Genomic DNA, 27,218 nt, shown 5'->3' with positions numbered 1-27,218 from the left:
GAGTCATGTGATAGTTTATATAAAACTTATGGAAATACAGGATGTTTTGTATATAAACAAATGAAAGTGGGGAAAAAACATTTTGCAGTGAAAATAGCACATATTAAAATACAAACGGAAATTTCTGAAAGTCAGCTGTAAAGCAAGCATGGCAAATATATTTTCCAAGGGCATTCATTGAAAGTCCAGCCTGAAAATATATTTGTGAAATTCTAGTCTTTWTTACTTTTATAGTCACAGACTATTGTGGACAGGTTGCAATACCACCTAATGCTGTTTGACTAGAACATGTTTTCTGTTGGCATCAGTAGTGTGATTTTTTTGTCCAGAAAGAATATCCTGCAAGAATTATCCCATATAGTTAAGGTTGGCATAAGGGTAGTATGGATAAAGATGCTTTCAAAAATGAATCTGTATATGTTGACRACCATGCATAAGGAACAATCTGAGGGCAAAGGATATCCTGAATAAGTGGTATAACTTTGAATTAGGTGAGCTTCTGTCAACCCACATGGAAAATTTAGCACTTATTTGGAATGGAATAAAATATGTGTGAAGATCAAAGTCATTTTAGTGATGTTACTGTCATATCATGTGGTGGTGTGGAGAAACGTGCTGGGGCYGACTTAATCTGGTTATTTTTAAGAATAATTTCAGAGATAGAATCATTTATCTATCAGTAAGAATCATGATGAGATTTTGTATTTTTGGTCAAATAATCTTTTTTTGTCCTTGTAGATGTTGATGAATGCCAAGCTATCCCGGGAGTTTGCCAAGGAGGAAATTGTGTTAATACAGTTGGTTCTTATGAGTGCAAGTGCCCTGCTGGTCACAAACAGAATGAAGCAACTCAGAAATGTGATGGTAAGTGAATATTAATAGAGCCCTTGTACAAAATCGGATATGTAAAGCATCACTCACTACTATATTAGAGTCATTATTAAAACTCTCTGATAATGAGAGATAAAATTTTGAACAGTTGCAATGTCTGTTATGGATAGATATAACAACATTGTTCTGTACTTTGCATTTCTTCCTGTTTATCATTTGTTTTTATATTGTTTTTATATCATTTATATCATTCTTTGTAATAGAGATTTTTCTGTCTGACTTGTCAGATTGGATAAAGACAGTGTTTAACATGTTTCTAAATTAGAAAATACTTTAAAAGTGAACATGCAAATAGTATTACCACAACTACATTATCGCACCTGCCTACTAGGATTTTTTTCATAAATGTCCAATATATTCTAATATGGATAGATACTGTCACTCTCCTGACCACAATATGAAGAGCAAATGTAATTGATTTGGGAATGGATTTGAGAAGCTGGTCCTGTGTAAAATTGGTGTTTAATATGGACTTGTGTATATAAAAAGAATCTAGCAAATGTCTTCTTTGAGATAGAACCCAGAGTTGGGCTGTATTTTATATATGAAATAAAGACTCAAACACTACAAATAGGGCAAGTTTATTCAGTAAAYATATTCATTTACCTAACAACAGAAAATCTGTGAATCTTAAAGCAATGTAACAGAAAAATAGTGAGTGAGTTGTGGTTTTGATGAAGACTTTACTACGACAATTTGAGCTGATCACACCAGAGATCCTGCAGTAGTTTGCATAGACTAGTTATTTATGATAAYGAAATTTGCAAGAATATTGTTTCATCATGTGAGTTAACTTGACATACCTCCAAACAAGGCTAGCACTATGGAAATCCAATCAATAAGGATGAATTCATATTTAAATTACATAGGTAAGAAGACTGCTTTGGCTGGTGAGTAGGCAGCAATTTAAATATTCTATTATGGTTGGCTTCAGTTTTAATCACATACATTGTAGCYTATTTCTGATGCTACCTCACACTTTAGTTTTGCTTACAGTTTAGACTTCTAYTATGTTTTAGGGGAAGCATGTGTACATCCTCTTTTAAAAACTCCACAAGAAAATGTTTACAAAAAATAGAGCTAGTGACGTAGAAATAGAGCTGTAAAGGCTTTCTTATGGGCAGTAGAGCAATATGACTCCACCTCCATAACCTTTGTGGAGTCTAGGGAGAAACCAGAATGCACCTTTTTAGGAGGAATCCTTGGGAATTCTTTGAAATTCTAGTTGTGTTTTCTTTTTCAGTTTTCAGTTGTTAGTTTTGGTAACATTCTCTCAGTTTCAAAGTACTTAGAATTTTTAAAATATTAATTTACCACTTACCTTTGATGAATAGTTACTTATCATGGTTCATTAGAAGTGGACTTAATTTTTTGAGTCTCTCAATCATGAGAAACTTGTACAGCAAGAGAAGGGCAATATAATTTTGCCCAAGGCAAGTTCTACAGTGTTGGTTTCCCCCCAAAGCATATATTTCTAATATGATAAAAGGTCATCTGGGCAATGATAAAACAGTTATCTGTTATGCTGCACTACCTGCTTTCAAAGGGATAAATTAAATGACTCTTCAGATGATGTTTGTAATCATCCTATGTTTTGTACTCATGCTTTTTGCTGTTAACCCTAAAATGTAGCAAGGACACCTGTTGCTTTCTTCTTCCAGGCAGGGTGGTTGACTTAATACCTCAAATGGATGCATTCATGGAGGTTCAAAAACTGTTGGTCTTCCATGGTACTGATCAGGTCCAACACTATTCTGAAGTGGTGACTCCAATATGGTATGTCAGACGGATCATTGGAATAAATGAGATGTGGTGGAATAAATGAAATGACAGGGATGTGTGGCTGGAGTTTTGTGATGGAGTGACACAGACGCTTCAGTTAAGTCAGGCAAGGGAGAAGAGGAGGTGGAATTTGCCTGTTACACAGAAGAGCAGGTTGAATGCTGCCATGAAACAGGCAGGAGGCTAGTTGGGAGCTTGTGGGTTAAGGACCGGAGATGAGTCAATGAAAGAATAACATTGCAGTAAAAGTTTGCTACAGATCACCTGGTCAGAATGAGACAGCAGATTAAATTTAAGCAATTYTAGATCATGGCTGTTGCTTGGTATAGGACACTAACCTCTCTRAAGTCTGCTGGAATGACAGCATGGTGAGACATGAGTGATCAAGAGTTTTTTGGATGGTGTTGGGGCCAACTTCTTGATGCAGATGCTAGGTGGTTCTACCAGGGGTGATAGGTGCTTGGGACTGCAAACAAGAAGGAACTGTCTGAGAATGTGATATGGTAGCCCTGGCTGTAGTAACCATGAAATAATGAACTTCAAGATCCTGAGGATCTTGAAGAAGTGTAGAAGAACCAGGTGTTTTTTCATTCTTTTGCTCTAAAAGAAACTGAAGGGAGTTGGCAGTTCTTAATAACAAGTTCCTTCAGGCATGAGAATGGTATATTCCAACACTCACTAGAATGAACAGACTTACTAGGAAGTCAGAATAGCTAAAAAGAGAACTCATTGCTAAACTCCATTGCAGAAATGTATATTGATGGCAATAGGAACTGAGATTACTAAGTAGGAAATAAGAAACACCCAGGAATGCTGCTAGAAAAACACAAAACTCAACTAAATTTGAAGCTGGTAAGGAATATCAAGGGTATCAAGGACAGCTTCTCCTACAACATTAGTAGTAGTAACTGTAAACAAAGAAAAGTGGGCCAGCTGCTAAATGGCATAGGAGATTCAGAGAGGGGGATGCAGATAAGGCTTGAGATGTTCATTGATGTCTTTACCTCATTCTTCACTGATAATCATCCATGCCTACRTGCCTGTAGACAGCAAGCAGAAGAGAAACTACCAGTTGTAGCAGAGAAAGTTAAGGGATCTCATATGAGAACTTAACCCATATAAATTCTTGGAACCTGATGAKCTACATCTGAGGGGGCATTTCATCATTTTTGCTGGTGACACCAAACTATGTGTGGGGAAACACTGCACTTGGGCTGCTGATGAGAGGAATACAGGCAGGCTGGAGAAATGGGATGATAGAAAATCCAAAGAGTTCAACCGGAGAGTTACAGGTCCTGCATTTAGGGCATTTGGTGTTTTTGTTGGTTATATTTTTACTGATGTTTTTAGAGAGGCATTCYTTTCAGCCTAGTTTGGTTCAGTGTGGCTTGATGTTGGCATATTGTTAGTTACTCTGGATGGCACTGTATACAAGTAATTGTATGAGTTTATATTGGCTGGTTGTAGATCAGAATTCTGTACATGCTACATTTCTGCCTGGCATCAGCTGAAGTGTTTTGATGCCAGGAAGGCAACTTGCTGAATTACAGGTATCCTAGAAAGCGTAATTAAGCTATTCTTTGCACTKTGCTTTTTAATCCATTTAAAGCTCTGCTTAACTGTATTAAAAATAATATTCAATAGTTCTCCCTGAGATCATCCACAGCAAAAAGCAAATATAACTTTAACACATATCTGGTTAAAAATTTGTGATGCTTGAGCAATATACATGATAGAGGTGAAACATCATGTGTAGCTTGAAACTTTGGTAGTTGAGTAATTTGTAGTGTTTGATTTTCTTCTTGGCTGGCATCTCACTGCAGAACAGCTCGTATACCTTGGCTTTATTCCATGTAAGGCCTCGCCACTTYACTTTCTGGTAGAAATTAGATACTGATTGGTCCCTGGGCCCAGCTTCTCAACGGAGGCTTATGTGGGGAAAGGAAAATAAATAAATAAACAAACAAACAGATAAATAAATAACAAAACAACAAACCACAGTACCAGCATTCCATTGTATTTTCCATAACATTGATGAAAGTGCTATTTGTACATTTCCCAGTGCTTCACAGCCAAAATACTTGTGCTAGGATAAAACCATGATAATAGCAGCGTAATGGTAGGTTTAGATATTGCCAATAATACTGCAGCAGAAAGTAAAAGCAAAGCCATAGGTTTTTTTTTTTTAAGGCTTTAATAATTCATAATCTTGACAGATTATGAGATTTATAAGATAAAACAATGCCCAGTCCTTGAAATGATAATATTTTAAATCAGTTAGATATTTAAAATGAGTGAAGTTACTTAAGTTACTTACAAGATTTGTGTAATTGTGAATTGATGCCTTTAGGATTGATGCAGAGAGTTGTTTTGCTGTATGTTAGAACATGTATTCAGAAAACTGATTTAATAGAAACTTCATTGTTTTAATGATGGTTTTTATGAAAAATACCGTAGAGAACAGATTGTACTACTGAGTATTCTGCCCACTCCTTTCCCTTCCTTAAGTATGGAAAACAAGATTAAATACAATTTGCTGATTACAAAGGCAAAATCCAAGCTGGAGCCAGTAAGWAGGCAAGCCTCCAGTTTTCAGAGGGAGAGACTGGAATCCTACATTGACTCTGCAGGCCTTTCAGATCCACTGCTACAACCTTTGGCCTTAAACATCCAGATGTTCTTTTGTGGGTTARGTTTTATTTATTTTTTTTCTCCTGGAAACATTAACAGGAGTAAGTAGGAATGTTAGTGTCATGCGTTTTGTGCCATAATGGATATTGTTAGGGCTATGCCAAGCAATAAATACATTGTTTTGCTAGACAGACTTTTTGCTTGCCTTGTTTCAGTATGTTTCAGCATGTTTCAGTAGAGCTCAGTAAAAAGAGATGTATTCTGCTTGACAGATAAATGTTGAGCCTCAGATTACATTTTAATGACACTACAATTACCAAAATTAACGGCAATTTTATGTCAGYTAAGAATGTTTAAATGTTTAACATTTCTGAAACACATGAGACAACTTGTGCTTGCAAATGTGTACATATGCTTTCATAGGTAGAAATTTAAGTAGATAGTTTGGGATATTTGGGAAAATATGCCCTTTAAAATGAATCCACCTCAGGATTCCGACATTACTGCTTTTATTTATAACCTTTTCTATGTTCCTGATTTATAGGCTTTCCACAGTATTTAGTCTTTCCACTACTGGACAAGTCAAGGAAAAATCCAAAGAACAGGCACAGGATGAAAAATTTTGGAAAAGTCTGTGACAAATTGTGTACCAGGTTCCAGATCTCCCAAGCTTTAGACTGATGTCTTAATTAGCAAAAATACCTCTTTCTCTCTCCTTTTTGCCCTAGAAGTGCAATATATTGAGTTCTCATTTGCTTTTTAAGAATGGATTACTGCCTATTTTTAGTACATTAACTTCCAGTACTAATGGAGCTTATGTGTGTCGCTTGCCCAGAGATGTATTTTACATAGAGAAATAGAGAGGAAAAACAGTCTTTCCTTTGTGCTTGTCTGGTTTACATGCAAGATAGTCCGATGCTTTTCTGTACCTCAAAGGTTTAATAAATGTATCCTAGTTATTCCTCTCAAGTGGAAAATATGCCATACTCCTTGACTAGTTATGTATGATACCCTTTGTAGTCAAAGGCATCCAAAGAGTTAGGATCCCTCTCCCAAAGGGAGAGGTCTCCCAAAGATGTCTGGTACTCTGCTATTGATACAAAAAAGTTTGGGCTCTATGGCACTGGCTAACTCTTTTTCATTATTGAAATGCAAGGAAGCTTTTCAAAAAATACCATATATTCTAATTTTTCTCCTTATCAAGATGTAATTGTACTGTGTAAGTGCAACTCTTATTACATGGTACAATGGATTAGTATAGATTGAGAACATTTTCAGGAGACAATTTTTCAGAAAAAAAAAAGGTAGAGACACCCTTTGCTGATACTTTTAATTCAGTTATTCTTAAAATCCTGCTTACTGTTGCAGTAAAAATCATGAATCCTGGCTGACAAGTAGCCAGGCTAGGTTTCTTGGCAGACAGCTCRTCTATTAATACTCACACCTGCAAAATTTATTCCACACATTTAAAATTAGTTCACACATTGGATATGATCAGCTTTCCCATCTTAAGGGCAACMTTAGATCTCTGGAGCCCTTTCCCCAAGGCTGTTAATTATGCCTCTTTTGGAGGGGGAAGGGAGGAAATTKGGTATTTTTTTCAATTAGCTGTCCTAAAAATAGCTCTTTCTGAGGTAAGGTCTCAGAATTTCCAATCAGAATTGACAAGGATCTTGCTAAAAAGATYGTACATGCAAGAACTAGGTTAGGGGAAAGAGAAAAAGGTTTAACTCAAAAAATTAGTGAAACCAAAAAATCCACTAACTTGATATTGCTCCAATAAATAGGAAAATTATCCCTTCACAAAGGTTCTCCGTATTGGCTGGTTACAAAGAATGTTTTCCTCATCAAAAGGAGWAGACTGCAGATCCAGTCTTCCTGTCTGACTAGCCGCCCAGATTTCAGGAAGGTTCTTCCTCTCTCGCTCTCTGTTGTTCTTGGACATTTGCAAGAGAGAAAACCCTGGACTGCATGAAACTTCTGAGCATGTAGCTGAGTGAGAGAGTTGACCTGTGTCCTGCAGCTCTGCCACCTTGCCAGTACTGCAAACCTAATGGGATTTTGTGACCAGGGAGCTTGGGTTTCATTTTCCTTTCATAGAAGATCCAGTGCTGTGTTCCTGTAATAAAGCTAACTGTCCTTGAAGTAGCAAGTACACGTGCCAGAGCGAAAACGTGTGAGAAACATACTTTCCAAGGACCCACTATTTTGGGTATTCAAATGTTTATAGTTTTCTTCCTACTTGCAAAATATTTTGCTGTTCTTTTGTATTAGGGCTGCTGTTGCATTTAAGTTATAAATATTAATAATGATAATATTTGCTATTAAAGCTTCAAAATGAATACTCTGCCTCTGGGAAAGTAAATGAGAGAAACATGCTTTAAAAATGTAAAATGACTAAGTACTAACACAAGGATTTTTGCATTTAATTGTGTCATCCCATTAATTCAGACAGCATTGCAATGCCGATTGTTCTCTTTATYATAGTTTGCATGACTCTGAACTTTAGAATGGTTGTGAATTTATTTTCAGACCTGCTACAGTCATAGGGAAGTGTACTGTCAAATATTTCCTTGAGATGGAAGGCTTGATATTTCAGAAGATGGTAGAATAAGGGAGTTTTCTTACAACAACATCTAGTGACTCTGTGAAGGTGTTGCTTCCCAGAAAATGTGATCTCTTCCTACAAAATTCTGTATTATTCCTATTTTCTTGCCTTTCTGGAACAATGTTTCAGATTTGGTGTGTATGTGGAGAAGATTTTGTTTAAAAGAGTTATAGCTTGTGAAAAATGTGCAGTGCATGAAAAATTTCAACAAGGCATGCACCAGGTTCCAGTTCTGTTTTGATTTACACACATGGTTTCATTTCATTGGATTAAATCAGATGGTAAGCAGTTCACCACATTATATATATTGCCTTTAATATAGTAAATTAATGCAAGATTTTAGAGATTTCCTGGGGGATTATTTGGTTTTGATTTATACCATCATTTGGAATTCTGGAATCTCTGCAGCTATGAAGTCTTTTGTGAAAGAATAATTTGGTTTGATTTACCAGAAATGACCTTTTCTTTTGTACATACTTCAGAAATATACATACTCAAAATGTGAGGAATAATTTCTTAACAATTTGAATGTAAAATTCTAACTTTTAGAGTCCTACAAAATACTTAAATAATTTAATTAAAAAGATAAAATTTTCACTTCCTAACATAACGAAGTTTCCAGGATATTTGAATATTTAAACCGCTTCACCATTTTGAAGCAATGCTACATGTAAGACAAATGGTCATTGCTATAATGACACTCAAAATAACACAACAGTTTTCTTTTTTTTTTTTTGATGTGTCTTCTGTTCTTACATGTGGGTGTTTTAATAACAAAATATACCTTTTCACACAGAATGGTATTGTGCAAAACTGATTTTTCCTTTCCAGTACTTGAATGTTATCTGTAGATTCACATCTGAAGGGAGTTCTTTGTGTGGACATTCTCATGGTAGGGAGTTACCTTTTAATATAATCCCTGTGCATGCCAGATCTTCTTGGCATCCTTCCCTTGTTTTTATTTTCAGTGTGGAGAGTGAAGTGGGGATGGAAGCACAGTATTCAACACATAAGTGACTCCTAATAAACAGTACAGCCTAAATTTCCTCATCTCTACAGTAATGGCCAAGGAAATGATAAGACTCTGTAAAAGTACAGTGAGCGATCTGTAGGATCTCAGGATTTCCTTATAGGGAATGGAAAAACCTTCTCTGTGTCATCATGAGAATATTTCTGACATATACTTTTTGTGTTGCTTCTTCAGCATTATTTGTCATGAGAGATAATCTGGATTATAAAACTGACTTTATTTTTTACCTTGTTTCACACTACAAAAGATTCTTAAATTTGTTTTGCACCACTGCTTTCAGTGGTCTTAAATTTGTTTTTCACCCAAATATTTAGAAATTAATTGAGCCAAAATGCTAGAGCTGTGACTACCTTTGGGAGATAAACCATACAAAACTTGTTATCATACATTTTAACTGGAAAACATAATGCATCTCAAGCCAGTTAGGAAGTTGGGCCATGCTTTTCTCAGAATTCCTCCCAGGTTAAAACTGGGCCACACTTAATATGTATTGAAAATCACTCAAAAAGCTGAATGTGCAGATGTCGTTTAAAAACAAAATTAAATTCCTAAAATGACTCTAAATATATTTGAATGTCAAAAGATTGTTACAGCAGTAGAATCATGTGATTACTTAAAATAGTTCCTTTTTATATATGATTATGGCAATTCCCGTCAGCCTTTCTTCGGTTCTGTCTTGCTCCACTGCTCTTCTCACGTTTGACATTACAGGCACGTTTGACATTACAGGCGATAGCCCGAGCCCTCTTGAGTGCTCTTAGTGAGTGAGCAGCTCCCTGCGATTCAGTGGGTGCTGTCACCACCACTTCAGCCACTGAGCGCCCTAGCAACATCTTGTTACGTACAGCAGCTCACTCATGAACTTAATGACGTCTAAATTTATATGTATTTATTTGGAAAATGGAGTGTTCAGATAAGACAAATGTTTTGGCCAAATACAAGCTGTTTTGGGCCAAAGTAATCTCTATGTCAGAGTATTACAAGAAGGCCAGAAAGTAGTTATGAAGAGCAAAATTTTTATGGTCACAGAAGCTCTGAGCAGATGCAGAGCTGTCATGCTTGATTGCTGTACCATCTCCATTAAGCTTAAAAGCAGAATGGATATTTCGGTATACACTGTAGCTGCTACATGTTTTCTGATGATACCGGTCAGTAGGTGTCGTTCAGAGGAAGTCCCACGCTGCTCTGACATACTCTAGGGCTTGGAGTGCAGCTTGATCATGTAAGGAAAGCCTGCATTAGCTGGCAGAATAAATGACTTGCACATACTTCCTTGACAGCAGCTTCCAAAAAACTGTAATGCACTATTAAATCTGTAATGCATTATCAAATTAAATGCATTATTATTAAATTAATTATTAAATCTGAGCTGAATAAAATTTTCATTTCAGAAAAACTCTTCCCATTTTTTGAAGGAATATATGTAAATATTTTATACTCATCCTATCTGTTCCTTGTTTGGATAGATATTGATGAATGCAGCATCATCCCAGGAATCTGTGAAGGTGGTGAATGTTCCAACACCGTGGGAAGTTATTTCTGCATCTGCCCTCGAGGATATGTCACATCCCCAGATGGTTCCCGCTGTATTGGTAAGAATCCCATCTAGTAGCTCTCAAGATTAATAGGGCAGGTTTATAGGCAGCAGCAGAACTYCTGTCCAAGTTGTCTACCATTTCCTCAGGATCTTGCAATGTGCTGACTCCCTGGCATCTCTGCCCCAGCTGCTTAAAAAAAGYTAAGGATACACTCTCCTAGTGTTGATTAACATTGCAGAGACTCTTATCTGGCTTGTAGAGGCCTATATTGCATCCTGCAATGGACTATATTGCATCCTGCAAATTCCTGCCGTAGATGTGGATTTCTTTTTTGCAGAAAAGAAGCATGAGTATCTCTGTTGTATGGTCAAGCATAAGAAATGTTAATCGCATTTGTTTCTTAAATCTGCACTTAATGAAATCAAAGACTAAKTTCACTTTGATTTTGAAAGAGCAAATATCTGCCCTTACTTGGTATTTCAAGTTCCATCTCACGTAGTATAAAATAAAGACCTGCCCTGGGTGTGCATATTAACTTAAAAGGCTTTGAACAGAGTGTGTCATGCTACTGCTAATTTTGATAAAATAATAATAAAAGAAAGCCAGTACTAAAATTCTTTAGACTGTAGCTTTTACAAGGTGATTTATTTAAAACCAATTTCTGTCTTATATGTATAAAAAAAGCTGTGTGCTTATTTTCACATGTGATAATGTATATCATGGATCTTTTCAATATGCTCTTTTTTTTACAGCTGCATGTGTTATAGCATAAACCATATTGATGAGTCCACTAAAATACTGTGTTCTTACTGTAAGAAACAATTGTCGTAATAATAGTATTTTTTTTTTCTAGCTTGCATATTCTTCTTCCTATTTAAGATTTCTTAAAGCACTTTGTTCTCATGCTATGGATGGAAAACCTGGTTTATTGGTAACTAAAATAGTGTGCCAAAAACACTTAGCAAATTAGAAGCAATAAAAGACTCGCAAGAGTTTTCACATGGATGATTTTTTGCACAGTGTARTCAGTTTTATGCAGGTTCCTTTTTTTATATTCCAAGCTCCATAATGTATTATAGTTGATCTCAGAGATACTAAGAACCTATTGATTCCAATATCTTCAAAATACCTGTGGACTTGGACATATTTTACAATGCAGTTTATAAAATAAGCTCACAAAATCAAATTGTGCACATATCACATGCTCTAGTCTGCTTTGTATGCCACAAAGATGCCTTCCCTTAAATGAACATGTGTGTGAAAGCTCCTGTGCTTTCAGATGATGTAGAATGTACCCTTGGAGGAACTAGGATGTAATAAATACTGACATGCTTATAAAGAATTTTTTTCACATTATACCAGTAAGTACTTSGTCCAGTAAGTACATTTAGTCTGCTGTTAGTACATGGTCCTCACTGAAAGTTACCAGAGCTGAAGACATGTACAGAGGGAATTATAAATGGGCGGATTCCTTTCTGGCATACTAAAATTCTGTGTTCCTCATTTAGTTCTTAAAATTACCAACTAAACATATTATCACTTACAGTCTTTCTCTGTGGATAATAGCAGCTTGCAAGCACTCATTGGAGTTCRTGCCAGTACTGAAAGTATTCTTCTAGGATTAGATTTTTAAGATAAGACTGGATGCCAATTCTCCAGTCAGATGCATCTACACCAAGGCAAAAATCATTAAATTAGAAAGTTACAGATATGTCCTTTGTATCAGCACTTTAGCTTCAGCAGTCTTGAGATGTTGTGTGCWTTGCTAATACACCGAGGACAGGATTTGAAGCACTGTCTGCAGCTTGTGTGCTTTTGTGTGCACAAGGTGGTGGTGGGAGGGGGGTCCACATTTTTTTTTGCTGCAGCTCAAGTCAAGGTGGCTGTTTTGTGAGCAAAGGTATTGCCAGGCCCTGCCAGGGCTCTCTGTCCTAACATTTAGGATGTGTGCCTTATTTGCAAAGCCGATCGCAGCTGCTTTGCCCACTCAGCCCCTGCTATTGAGGTATGCGTGCTCAGCACTGTCGTAGCCCTTTAACCTTCCAAGATTAGACAGAGTAATTTTTCAGCCTTCATTGGTTAGATGTTTGTAACTGAATGAATAATCGTCTAACTTGRTGAAATAAGAGACTGGAAAGGAATCTTTTTGTGTGTCCCGTGCTTTGTGCAGCATGCATTTTGTAGTGCTGAGCTCCTTGTTATACATTCTAGCRCCTTTTTCAGTGAAATCTTTTGGCCTTTACTTTTCTCTTTTAAATCTGAATAAAACTTCCTGTTCTTAGCAGAATTGTTCAAAGTTACCTAAGACATAGTTCTTAGAGTGAAGAGAGTGATTTCAAAAAGAAGTGATTTCAAAAATATTAGTCCTTAAGATTTACATTCTTGAAATTACTGATTGTTTGTCTATGTTGCTTTATGTGGATTTAGGTCAGATTTCATGGCTTCTTATCTACTGTCTCTTCTGTACTCTGTTGTTTTATTGTTCTTATTAAACTTTGAAAGGATTTTGAAAATGAATAGCTATTTTGTTTTGCYTTTTTTTGTCTACTCTTTTTCTTCAAATACTATTAATTTCATTGAAATGACTCATGGAAAAGGGCACTATTCAAAAAAATGGCTATTTTTTCATAAAGAGTATCATGGCACTAGCATGAGGCTACATTTGATGTGAATTTCATGGAAATAAACTGCTTGTGGTTTTTTTTTTTTTTTTCTTTCTTATAATCGTTGCCTGTATGTCTTTGTCTTTTATACCAAGCTGAATTTCTTAAACAGTTCTGTCTGGACCTTTTTGAAGTGAATAAAGCAAAAGGGATTTGATGCGTTTTCCAGGGGCTTATTTCTGGGTACTTACTATAGCCATTCTGAGGTATAAATATATATATATAAAATATATATACAATTACAACTGGATGAATTCAGTATTTTTTTAATAAAAGGAGCATATATTTATCACAATATAACACTGATGACCATTTCTTTTCAAGTATTTTATTTAACCAACTGAAATATAGTAATCATTTTATTGCAGTCACACTGAAACATGTACTTAACACCCAATTTGATTGCTCAATAGCAGAGTGGGCTGTGATATACGATATTTAGTTATTGATCACTTTTTAAAACTGTTTTAGCCTTTATTTTACACAAGCTGAATAACTTCGTATTGATCTTAGTGATGTAAGAAAGATGTGAACTAGACTGCAATACGGTTTTAGTAAAGGAGAATGGATCATTGCCCTAAGCCTTAAATATATTGCTATGCTCCAAATATAGGAGATCCCTTACTCARTAGTTTCTCTGAAGAAAGGGCTGTTTACTTTCGTCTAAATACTAATCCACAAAGTCTGAAATAGCAGTGTATGGCTTCCAAAGACTTTTTATTCCTTCCAGTATTGCTGCACTGGTCTTTTAGCAGGCCACTAGAGATAATATGCACAGTGCATTTTGCAAGTAGTTTGTAAAGGAAATTAAGAGTTTTTGGTAACTGAAAGGAAACATGAGTTTAAAAACTACATTCCAGATTAATGCAAGGTTAGTGCCCTGGGAAATACCTGATCCTTCAGTAATCCAAATGTGGAATGGGTTGGTGCTGATCAAGTCACATAGTCGTGCATGTTTTATCTTTTTAAAATGTAACTCTTTAAACATTTTACACCTAGGCGAAATGAGTAAGTCAAAGATATACAGAGACATTTTATTGCTCTTGATTTTCTTTTTTTAAACTATCGTCCAGATCAAAGGGCAAGTACGTGTTTCTCCAGCCTGGTAAACGGTCGCTGTGCACAGGAGCTTCCTGGCAGGTTCACCAAGCTGCAGTGCTGCTGTGAGTCTGGCCGGTGCTGGGCCATTGGGTCTGTTCCAGAGATGTGTCCCGTAAGAGGATCCGGTGAGTGCTTCTTGTTCTGCTGCTCTTTGCTGCCCATWCTAGTTGGAACGGAAGTCACTGGAATATTTTAAACCGCTTTAATATATAGACTAAAAGAAAAAAGAAAGTCAAGAATTACATTATCATTCATTGTTGTGATTTTAATGTGGATGTTTCCATCTGTGAACCATTTTTTCTAGTCCATTATTATTTGGGACTAGTTTCTTTAACCTCCTTTTGTTGACGTTGGAAGCAGTTCTTGGGAAATGGGGAAGATTTTGTGGTCGAGTTTGAAGAGGAAATGGCTCCTAGGGTCCATAGTTCATTTCGATTTAAAGGAACAGCTGCTCTTTCCATAAAATTTCATGTTACTTTGAACTGGAAATGCATCAGTATTTCATTTATTCTTTCAACACTGTGTTCATATAACAATATTCCACATCCCTAGTGAAATGTATTTTCAGTCTATCTGTCCCAAGATCTCGGAGGCACGTGAGAGTTACAATGCTCTTGGCAGTGCACCAACAAATATGTTTCAAYAAGTCGCTAGGTGTAAATTACAATTTTCCTATTATCATTCTGCCTGTCCTTCCTTAAACTGTGGAATCTCTTGAGTGTGGAAGTGGGAGAGGGAAGATACAACATTAAAGAAATTAGAAGCTAGTATCGTGCGTTTCCTTCTTCGGTACAAAGATCTATGTCTTCCTTATAAGCTGACTTTGGTGAAGGGTTGATTTACTCTATGCCTTTCTATGCTTTGTTGTTTAATAGATGAATACCGCAGGCTTTGCGTAGATGGAGTTCCCGCTGGAGGTGGTTCCAGGGGTGGTGGAACTGGAGGAAATGGATTTCTTCCCATGGGCAATGGAAATGGCTACGGCCCAGGAGGAGCAGGATTCATTCCCATTCCTGGCAACAATGGCTTCTCCCCAGGTGTAGGGGGAGCAGGGGTAGGGACAGGTGGCCAGAGTCCCGCTGGAAGTGGCCCAATAATTACTGGACTAAGTAAGTATTCATGTTTTTAAGATTTGTTATTTTTCGTGTTTCGATTCCTCATGTATTTCTTTTTTTTTCTGCTGAATTTCTAGTCTGAAAATGATGCAGTGTCCTCAATACATAAAAATGTCTTTATATTTAAACACATGTAAGATACTTCATACATTTACAAGTAATTTATCTTTTAGGAAGGTTGGAAACCCCTTCCAGCTTTTTATTCCYCCTCATTTCAGTTGTAGAGTAATTTTCTCAAACATTTAGCCACTTTCAGAATCTCTTTTTGTAAGTGAATTTCTTTACCAGTCATGTTTGCTACTGTTTAGTGATTTTCCCATGAAATTGTGTAACTGCAGTAAAAACTGATTAAAGTCAGTAATTCTGCCAAAATTTCTAAAAAAAAAACCCCAAAAAACTAAAAGACTGACTAGCAGGATAGTCAGTTAGTGTCACTTAGTGTTCATGACTGTATGCGTTTACCAAATCCATTTCTGTAACATACATATTCTATGTAGTTTACACATAGGTTTTAATTTAAACTCACACGCGAGTTTGGCAATCGGGCATTAAAAAAATTATCAAAAGATTCCAAAAGTATTATTTATTTATTTATTTATTAGGGTCATCCCTGTTTCTTCCCACCTGTTTGTGAGTTTCCTTCTGTTGTTGACCAAAGGCCAATCTACCACCTCTGAAGTCTTACACTGTAGTTTTCAGTTACTTTGAGACAATATTCATGAAGGGGTCATGTTTTAAATCGTTTTGTTTATTCCCTCTGCTTTTGACATCTTTATGTTTTAATTTTAGAACAGTATCCTGATGATCCAGATCTTTGTATGGAGCTATCCTATATTATTATATTGTTTTATCTACTAATAATAGTACACATTGGCTTCCTATTTCATCGTGAAACTTGGAATTTTTTGCTTGTGCTTTTCCTATTGCTTTGTCTTAGTACTAATAAAACAATAGATTTTGAAGTATTTTCAAAAAGACAATGGCATTTATAAAAAAAGTTTGCTTTTCTTGTATTCCAAGAATAAAACTTACTCCTTCTGCAGAAATATTGCCTTGGCCCAAAGCCCAAGATGAATAATATTCAGAAGGATGCCTCTCTTGTATGAAGTTATTTATAACATGTGTAAGTGTCTGCAGCATCAGAATCATTTTCAATAAAATACAAAGAGTATTAAGTTAGGTCCACAAAAATAATAAAACTGATAGGAACAGAYTGCTTCAATCTACATACAAATGATGGTCTATTTATGAGACCACTAATGATCCCATGAGCCTCTAAGCTATAGTGATAAACTATAATCAAGGCTGTTATGTCCCCTGTGTTTTTTTTGGTTGGTTGTTTCTGATGGCTACTTGCATTTGTTAATTTATTACAAAATCAAGGGATAGTGCTTTGGAAAATGTTGATGATTTCATGGGTTTTTTAATGTATTTGAAAACAAAACATACTTTCTGAAATCTAATGTAATCTTCATATTTACTTCTATTTGAATATATGAATATTTTTCTCATGTTCTGCTTTTTCTTTTAAACTAGCAATACTCAATCAGACAATAGACATTTGTAAGCACCATCCTAATCTTTGTTTAAATGGACGCTGCATACCAACCATTTCCAGTTACCGATGTGAGTGCAACATGGGATATAAGCAAGACTCAAATGGAGATTGTATTGGTAAGTAGGCATTTCAAAAATGTTTTTTCATTTTTTGAATACTAATATTCTTCTGTTTAAGGCCTTTGATCCAAAAACAAAAGCATGTTCATATTATTCTTCCTYCTTTGTATTTATTTTAATAATATTGGGCTTGTGAAGGAGAGTGCAGGGATCATGGTGACACAGCTTATACTGGAATAATGTGAAATCATTGTAAAAGAACCTTTCCTATTTGTCTGCTGCCTAAAAAATCTTCACTTACAAATATGGACATTAAGCATTACTTGATGAGCATACTCCATTTTTGTATTTACCTTTAGTGAGCTAAATTCTGCTCTATTTTACTCATATGCTATGCTTATCTAGCTCTCTTCGTGTCAGAGGTGTTTGTCTCAGGTTTATCCATGATACCAAAGAAAATAATTTATGTTTTACTTATAAATATGAATGACATTTAAAAGATGTCAGATCTTAAATACAATGTATTCACTTTTGCTTATGTTCATATTGTTTATTAAAATACTGAACACTAATGTCTTAAAATGAGTTGAATTTGGGATTCTGTGCTTTTGTTCAATTACAACAGTCTTCAGCCTTACAGTGTCAAAAGGTCATCAATGATTTCAGAATAATAAAATCTGGGAGTGTTGTGGTGAGGAGTTTTGTATTCAAGATATGTTTTTATAACCATCTAGGTTCCTAAATAGAATGGTCTGGTTCTGTTTAAATCAATAAATCTATAATTCTAAATAGGTTCTAAATCAGTGGGTTTATTGATTCTTTATAAAGAGATTTGAAATCTGTAAATGAAAAATGTTATTTAGGAACATTTTAGCTATGTTCTTTTCTGGTTAAAAATGTGTTTAGATCTCATTTTGTAGCAAGCTTGTGGATTAAAGGAAAGCACAGAAAGAAAGGAGCAGGGCAAATCACAGAAGAGTTGTTAAAAAGATCTATTAATACAAGATGAGACAACATATAGTTTGTAAGTGAGAGTAGTAGAGGTAGATTTTAAAGGCAAGCAGCAGAGTGGGTATCAAACAGCAGCTGAAATTTCAATGAGTTGCAAATTTTTCCACATCTCTCTCAATAATAAGATTAGCATCAGGACCCTCCCTGGCAAGGCACTCTGCCTTCTGCAGAAGTGAAACATGACAGCTATTGCCTAGTGCTTTTCCTTGGACAATTTTCTTCTCTTCTCCCTTATATGAAAACAAAATAAACATACAATAGAAATCCCTGTGATTAAGACATTTGCCGAATGCTCCTATAAATATGTGATTTAGAGTTTGACATACTGTTAGTAGACCTATGTTMGTGTACATTAAGCCTCCGAGTTTTCCTTTCTCAAGTCAACTTTATACAACACCCCCGAAAGATTGCTGTCCCGTTAGGTAGTCTATGGGGCCAGAGGGTGATCAATTATTTATGTTATTCCTAGCAAAAGTTTGTGTAACTTATTCTTAAAACCTGCCAGTGATAGAGACTTCACTACGTGCTTGGACAGTTGAGCTGCCACTTTCACAGATCCACTAGCTAAGCAGTCAGGTAGCTTTTTTGAACTCCCAGTCTAAATTAAATACAATTTTGCAAAAATATCAGCTCGTCATTTCTTGTCCTATTCACATTTCTTGTCCTGTTCCTCACCCTTGGACCTCAGGCAATATTATTAGTGGGGAGTGGGAGTTTTATCAAAAGTACGCCATGCTGAGACTATAGGTATCATACAGAGAGTATATGGAATATATGGAGAATCTTGACACTGGTGTTCACAGGACTACATTTCTCATCACTGAAATTAATATTCTTAATTCTTATGGCAGATTCCAACTGTCCTGAACTGTGCTAAGAAACTTTTGAAAGTTCTTCTCTGAACTTTCTGAAAATTCCTGAAAACTTTTATTCTTATATGCTCCTTTCTGACCTCACTTTCTGTGCTTTTCCTCTTGTGAAGGAACATTGCCTACTGTACAAACCATAGGCAGACACAGAATGATGAATCTCTCTTTACGAATTGATGGACAACTGTGTTATTACTATTACCTTTCCCTATATGGTTCTGTTCCTAAAAACTCTGGATAGATATAGAAACTCTGAAAGGGTTCAGCAAGCCCATAGCTATAATGTTTGAGGTTTCATTTTTTCAAAACAGATAGAATTCCATGTTTTGGATTCTGATATTTGTCTTAAAACTCAGCACAGTTGGTCTTAAGGGGGCTTGTGAAAATTCCATAGTGTRTCTAGTGAAATTTTGGCATCTGTTGTAGATGAAACACTGCAAAGTGTAGATGTGTGTGATGCAAGTGGTGAAAGGGAAATATTTGACACTGAAGACGGGTGTAGTGTGAGGCTGAATGAAATGGGTTAAATGTATCTGTCTCAGATGTTTCCTCTTTATGTTACTGGGATATGCATGCTTGAAACACCAACTTCAGGCCAACAACTTCTTTATATTAACACATATTTCCTCTTTTATCAACAGCTTATTAAAAAAAGAACAGAACATCTCAGAATCCATATTTTACGTAGAAATTGTCTGATGTGCATGACTTTGAGGATTTTCTAAGCTTAAGTTGGCTATTTCATTGAGCAGTGTTGCAATCCTAAGTGGAATATGTGCATTAACTTGCAGTGAGGTCTACTTTTAGCATGCACATATTTTCTTTAACGGTTTTAGCAAGTGAAGCCCACATCATAATCCTAAAAAAGTCATAAATTACATTCTCTGTAGGAAAACTAAACAAAATCAGAATGTCATATCTATTATTTATAAGATAAAATCCTCCCTTCCATCTTCCCTTATATTAAAGCAGAATAAATGTACAACAGAAATCCCTGCGTTTAAAACATTTGATAAATGTTCCTGCAAAAATGTCAATTAGAGTTTGATGTACTGTTAGTGGAGCTGTAGTTCAGGTTTTTATTATGAGGGAATTATGTGTCACTCTCCTCAGGTCCCTACGCMAAACATTCAACCTAGCGCACATGAGAGGAGCATTACAGTGGCTGGGCACTGCAGAGAAGTGTCACAGCAACAAACTCCTTATAAATATGTGCAGACTTCTGCAGCATGAAGTGCAGTGAGTTTTACTCAAATTATGCAGGTAGCCAATAAGAAAAAAACAGATGAAGTTAATGTTTCCTTCATTGTATTTAACACACTGTGTTTCTCTTTTCTTTATCTTGCTTCATTCTTGTGGTTTTACTGGATTGGTGTTATCAGCTGCCAATGCAAATGTGAATGAGACGAATAGGTTTTTGCATGAGGAGGTATTTGATTCTTCCATTTTGCTTGCCTTTATTCGTGTAACTGTTTACTCCAAAAGATCTAATTGTATCTAGGCACCAGTAGTGCTGTAAATCAGCTCATTGAATCATTAGGTTGGGTATCCTCAGGTCTCTTTGACAGGTATATGAATGCTGATTGTTCTTATTGTGTATACATTCACACTTTAAATCCTGTGAAATATATGATTTTCTTTTTCATTACCTTTTGACATTTTTAGATCCAAGTCATTCATAGTACAACATTTCYGGTACATGCTTTTTTAACAAATAAATATGGTTACAGATGTAATATTTACTTTTATCCAAGATAAAAATCTTTTTAAAGATCTAATGGAAACAAACAAAAAAGAAAAACAGATGAATACAAATGATCAGCAAAACTAATCCAGGGAAAACTACCCATTAGTTTTGCAGAATTTTTAACAGATTACACTGCAAAGTGTGAGGTAAACTTGTTATTACTGAGAACTAATCAGGTGCAGCTTGACTTAGACCTTGCATCCAACRTCAGCTTGTCAGTAGAATGGTTTCCAAGAACCTAGACAAATCAGCATTTGCTTTGTGATCTTAAAGGATGAGACTAGACCATTCTGGACCTATAAATGAAAGGGCAAGCCTAGTTAAGTGAAAAGGTCAAATTAGCAAGAAGGTGAGTGATAGGGAAAGGGCAAAACTATGTACAGGGAGTGTTCATCCTGGATCCATTTGTGATCCATGAACATATCCCTACTCAAGTCATCCTCTGGTAGCTACAGGAAAGATGCTGAGCAGGCAGTCCCCCTGCCAGAACGGAGGGCTGCATTTTCTCTGGTCCCAAAGAGCCTGTTAGGATTAAAGAAAACAGAGAACTGGGACCTCCAAGAGCTTTACAGATGGGTTTAGGAGAATATAAATAGAAGTAACAATCAGTGTTATTTTAGGGTTCGGAATAGCTGGGCCAGGCCAAAGCAACAGCTGCCTCATTGCAAGCCAGTAGGGATTGAATCTGGAAAGGGTTCTTGAAAGAAGTAAAGATTTCAGAGCTATGTATCAACTCGACGAAATTTCTGAGCAGTTACGTAAGGTTTAAGGTGGTTCAGGTGTGTTTGGCTGTACGCAAAAACTAAAGACACTTGAAAAATAGAATAAGGTACGTTCTAGGGAAAGGCTAGGTTAAATCCAGTGCCACTCAAATGCAAAGGCTGGAGTTGAGAATGCAGTGGAACATAAATAATCGTGATGTTTGTACAGCCTGTGGTTTCATTAAGAAACCCTCCTGCTGCTTTGTGGCACCTCCTCACATTGCTGCAGTAAACTCAATTAGCTTTTTTTCTTTCTTTTTAAAAGTTCTGTGATACCTCTTTTTTAAATATCAACTTTTTTCTTGTATTGCTATTATTCCAAAGAAGAATAATTGATAATTTAGTTAAATGAATATTGTGTTGAATAAATAATTACTCACTTCCACTAGTAAAATGTCAGACTTCATGCCTCAGAATGCTCACAGGTTTTTTTCTTTCTTTCTTTCAAGATACATACAAATGATGCAGTATCACTCTATTTCTTTAAAATGTAGGTGCCTATTTATACTGAGAACTTTATGCTGATAGGAAAATTGTGATTTTGCATGAAGAACAAGTTTAGTATTTAGCAGCTGATTGTTTATTACTATCTCTTTCAATTAGAAAATTCAGGCTGAAAATGAAAAAGAAAAAAAAGGAATATATTGTGAATTCTCTAATGATACTTCTATGCTTCCAATAGATGTTGATGAATGCACATCAAACCCATGCTCTAATGGAGACTGTGTCAACACACCTGGTTCCTATTACTGCAAATGCCATACAGGTTTCCAGAGAACTCCTACCAAACAAGCGTGCATTGGTAAGCAAATTTGCTTCATGTTTACTGACTTTACAAATGGTCTGACCTCTTATGTTAGATTGTATTGGAATTAAAAAACAGTAATGTTATTTCAGTAAACCCCAACAGTTAAATTAATGAAGATATAATTCTGAACTACCATTGAGTTTGTTTTATTAATAAAATACTCTTGTAATGTGTTGTCATTGATAACTTGCCGTCCAATGCATTCTGGAATATTTACTTGTCAGTATATTCCAGTTAGGAATTCTACAAAAAAAAAAAAGGAAAAAAAAAAAAGTAAATGCACACCTTTAACACTAATTATCTATTTACATCTATATTTATGCAGATGAGTAGGTTTTTAGAGGTGTCTATCATGTAGCATTTGTTGTAAAAGTTTAAAATTATGTGTACTACCTCTCTCATGAAATTAAAGTGATTTCTTACTATGTATGGAAAGCTTCTTTTCTAAGCAATATTTAGATAATGTGTTAGCATTTTACAAAGCAGTAATTGTATAATGTAACTTTATAGAATTTTATGATTATGTGATTTCTTTTTTTAAATTTAGATATAGATGAGTGCATCCAAAATGGTGTGCTTTGTAAAAATGGCCGATGTGTAAACACTGATGGAAGTTTCCAGTGTATTTGCAATGCTGGCTTTGAACTAACTACAGATGGAAAAAACTGTGTGGGTAAGAATTCTTCTTAATACTAGCTGGGACTAACTTTATGATCCTAGAAACTGTACTTCTTGGTGCTTTTGGTCATTAAGGATTATACTTAGTGAAATAAGATCTGGCATGAGGTGATTTTATTACATCTGCTGTCAGGTAGACACTGTAGAGAACTTTATTATTCCAAAAACAATTTGAAGTGATGTTTGTTTGTGAAGCTACATTGCTCATCAAAAGACCCAGATAACAACCTACCCCAGGATCAGCATTTTTACCTAATGCTTCATAGAAAGTACTTCATATATCAGCACTGCTGTTATGCTTTTTATCTCGGTTATATTATGTCAGAGAAGCTTCCTAGATAAACAACCTATTGCAGCAACTTCTGAAAACCTTCACGTGACTGAAGATTTTTATCCTTTCAGCTAAGAAAGAAAAATGAACCAGATTCTTCCATATCTAGTCTGTTGAAATAGGCACAATACTTTTGTACACTGAGAGCTTCTCAGCTCTCAATACATGATTAGAGTTATTAGAAATTACTCTTCCAATGATTCTTTGCCACATCTCACTAGAGAGTTTGTTTATATTGTGTTGCATTCTGTGTCTTTTTATAGACCATGATGAGTGTACCACTACTAACATGTGTTTAAATGGGATGTGCATAAATGAGGATGGGAGTTTTAAATGCATCTGCAAACCTGGATTTGTTCTGGCTCCAAATGGGCGTTACTGTACTGGTATGTAGAACTGTGAGATAGCACATTAAGAAAGCTTTGACTGAGACCAGCCTTTCTTGTCCATCGATTCATGCAAAAAATGACTGTCTCTTGTTTTATGGACTTAATATCACACTAATGCCTTGTTATTTTTTTCTGAATTCTTTTCTTTGAATTCCAGAAATTATTTAATAATAGTGTGAAAGCAACAATAGATGATAAATTACCTTTTGAAGCATCTTAGAGTGATGGTAGAGTCTCCTTCTCTGGAGATCTTCCAAATGCACCTGGATGCCATCCTGTGCCTTGTGCTCTAGATGTCCTTGCTGGAGCAGGGGGGTTGGACTAGATGATCTCTAGAGGTCCCTTCCAACCTTAACCATTCTGTGATTCTATGATTAACCTAATTTTAAAGCAAAGTTGTAATATCATTAGATGGAGGAAGTCAAGGGAGGGCATTTTTAACTTATTTTACTTACAACTTGTGAGGAGGTGCAAAATACCTCTTCACTCTATACAGTTTTTCTGAAAATTCCTTTAATGCACAGCTGAAATTTGACTACTTAGTTTAATTTTAAGATGAAAGTTCATGAGAGACAAAGCAAGGATACATTCATGATTCCTTGGGTATCACAAAGATATTAGGTAATGCTTTAAGAAAAATATTGGTAAACTTAAGATTGAAAACTATAATGTTTCACCTCGCAGATATTGATGAATGCCAGACATCAGGAATTTGCATGAATGGCCATTGCATAAATACTGAAGGATCCTTCCGGTGTGAATGTCCACCTGGCCTGGCTGTTGGAGTTGATGGTCGTGTGTGTGTAGGTAAGGGAGATTTTCTTTCTCATTGAAATGCAAGCATTGTCAAAGAAATTATCAGATCATCAAATGAAAGCAGCACGTTAAATGACATCCTTCTGTTTATGCTAACATAAGTTGTAGAATTAAAAAAAAATTAATCACAATCAACTCATCTCCCATTGACCTGGTGTGTTTGACATTTGCTCTGTTTTTAGTTCCTGTGTATATGTAGATATGTATGTATGTACTTTGGCATCATTAATTCCCAAACACCAAGCAAAATACATCCTCTGCTGGAGACACCATTATTTTTGCATTACCTTCCCATTCTGCTTCCTTTTCTGCTTCCTTTTCTGCTTCCTTTTCTGCTTTACCTTCCCTTTCTACTTCCTATTCCCCTTCCCTTTCTTCTTCCTTGTCTTGTCTTTTTGTCCCCCACTTTCCTTCTAATTGTGAAAATATTTTATTCTGTGTTGTAGTGTTCAGAACTCTAGGAGGAAAAATAGTCTTATTTCCGTGAACTCAAATGCCATTGTTAATAACAATCAGAAAGTCTTGCATTATGCTAAATTTAATGTTAAAAGACATTGTCGAGGTCAAGGAAGGTCATATTTCATCCTAACATTTGGAGATTACCTCCCAAGAAATGAATGCAGGATATTGTGTCCTTGTGTTACTGTATCATTTCATTTAAAATAAAATCTTAAATTCTTCATAAATTCAACACTCTTTAAATTAAGATCTTGTACAAAAGTAATTTCGCAAGCTGATCCTTTCTGTTATCAATTCAGTTTAATAAATGTTTATATGTTTAATAAAAAAGCTTTAACTCATAACCTTAGAAGAAGTTATAACCAAACACTTTTGTAAACTCTCAACTGTAACCGATATATCTGGTGGGTTTTGTTGTTGTTGTTGTTTATAATAAATATGTTCATTTTAGTATTTTAGTAAGCAAAACTGTACTAAGTAGTAAGGCTTGAACCAACAAAAACAGGGATTATTCTCTCACAGGGTAGTGGCCGCCTTTTTTTTTTTTTTTTTTTGATTTATTAAATGTTTGGAGAACAGTAGTGAAAAAAAATCATAGCCAATGTAAAAAGCCTTGGGGTAGTGTTTCTTGTAGAGGAATTTTTCTTGTTAGTGGCACAGCAGCAAAACCAGGTTTAAGTACAAGCTGTTCAGTACCTTTTGCGGTCCAAGTTGGCCTCGTCTTTCCCTCTGTCAGTGATACAGCTGTAAAGAATCAGTTCAGGGCCCCATGGCTGTAGCAACTAAGGACTTCAGTAGCTTGCCGTCAGCTGTGAGGAGTATTTTTATTTGAAAATATTCAATTCCACATGTCATATAGCTTTAAGATTTACTGTAAATCCTTACATTTTTAATAGGAAATATCCTTAATATGACAAAAATTGTGAAACAGAGTCATAGTTCATTTGGAAAATTAATTAAAAAAAAAGATGATGTAATTATTCCAGGCATAAAGTAACATAGGAAATTTCAAATATTGCATAACAAAAATGTCCTCATATATGACCTTCAAAGCATGATTTCAGAGCCAATATGCCGTTCAGCATTCTTTTTTATATATGCTGTGTTAGCTACAGGAATTCTCTGTCTGGCTATTCTGTCTCRTATATTGCATGAGCTAAATAATATTTTTCAGACACTTTCCTGCTAGAAATGTCTGAAGTCTGAAAGTTAATAAGGTACAAGCGGCTTCTTTTTAATAGCATTCCCACAAATGTGCTAGGCAATTAGCAAAAATGTAAAAACAAAGAAGCTGCAATCCAATTCTGTCACTCTCACTTTGAGCAATATTTTATTTCATGAATAGTGCCATTGATTCTGGTGGGACTATTCAGGAACGACTTTTTATTTAAAATTAATAAGTATAGCAAAGTTGGCCACAAGACATTATAAAAATTGGAAAAAATATGTACAGCAAAAGGGTAACATATGCTCGGGAAAGGCCAGGCAGATAAATGTTTAGAGCCATCCTAGTAATTTGCAAGCCTTCCAGGTTTGCCTATACTTCCCTCTGTAGCTTTACRCTCAGATACCTTAGTTCTGTATATCTGTGTGTATGTGTGTGTGTGTATACACATGCATATCACCCCAGGACTTCAAGTGAGCTATTGCTGTAGCTCTGTACAATTCTGGTTTTTATCTACTGAAGTAATTTCAATTGTGATTTAGCCTTCATTCTTCATCTCTATTCAGAGACATAGCCATCCAGGACAAAGTAGTTGAGTCTTCTACTACTTATCTTGTTGAACCATGCCCCAAAGCACTGCATGGACTCACCTTCTAAAGTATCTTGAARGGTGCAGTGTCTCTCATTGAGTATTGGTCTACCACTTTACATCCTTGCAGAACTTAGCCACAAATACTGTGCTGTCAGAGTTCCTTATGGGAAGCAGTACATCACAAAATTTAAGAGTATAGAAAAAAAAACGTCCAGAAGGTGCTCTAGGAAACAGGAGAATARAAACCCAGAAACGGGCATTGCGCTATGCCAGCACCAAAGCTTAATCCTGACACGGATTATAAAATAGGAGGTCTCCTGTTTGGGAACTGGTAAGCCAGGATTGATGAAACTCTATATGGAGAGTAATGCAAGTCYATCAGAGCATGTTGAGATGGCATAAAGGTACAGGGAGGTGCCTTGAGCGTGGTGCCTTCAGTAATTTATCCCATAACTGAGTTAGTGTTGTCTTTTTCATCCTCAGTTTCAGCAGAGGAAGTGCTGCCCAAGAAGAATTTTTGTGCTATCCTGCTCAGGTTCTTAAAGAACCATTTTTCTCCTGCATGAGCTTTGTGAATCACTGCTGTTTGTAACATAGAATCATAGAATCATAGAAT

The 27,218-nt window shown here is 35.7% G+C and overlaps 1 protein-coding gene across 2 annotated transcripts in view; it reads left to right on the top strand.

The window, feature by feature from the left end:
• The window catches only part of FBN2 (fibrillin 2), a 161,380-nt gene that overhangs the window by 47,070 nt on the left and 87,092 nt on the right, over positions 1–27,218 (top strand). For both annotated transcript variants that reach the window (XM_026046565.1, XM_026046564.1), the window contains exons 7-15: positions 739–864; positions 10,409–10,534; positions 14,217–14,369; positions 15,120–15,353; positions 16,896–17,033; positions 22,047–22,166; positions 22,720–22,845; positions 23,445–23,567; positions 24,255–24,377. In XM_026046565.1, coding sequence (XP_025902350.1) covers positions 739–864; positions 10,409–10,534; positions 14,217–14,369; positions 15,120–15,353; positions 16,896–17,033; positions 22,047–22,166; positions 22,720–22,845; positions 23,445–23,567; positions 24,255–24,377 — 1,269 coding nt within the window. The remainder of the gene's footprint in view (positions 1–738; positions 865–10,408; positions 10,535–14,216; positions 14,370–15,119; positions 15,354–16,895; positions 17,034–22,046; positions 22,167–22,719; positions 22,846–23,444; positions 23,568–24,254; positions 24,378–27,218) is intronic.

This window comes from Nothoprocta perdicaria, unplaced genomic scaffold (assembly GCF_003342845.1).
Source record: "Nothoprocta perdicaria isolate Ctin4 unplaced genomic scaffold, notPer1 scaffold_45, whole genome shotgun sequence".
Lineage (NCBI taxonomy): Eukaryota > Metazoa > Chordata > Aves > Tinamiformes > Tinamidae > Nothoprocta > Nothoprocta perdicaria.
Note: the sequence above shows the minus strand (reverse complement) of the source record. Positions and strands in the feature narration are given on the sequence as shown.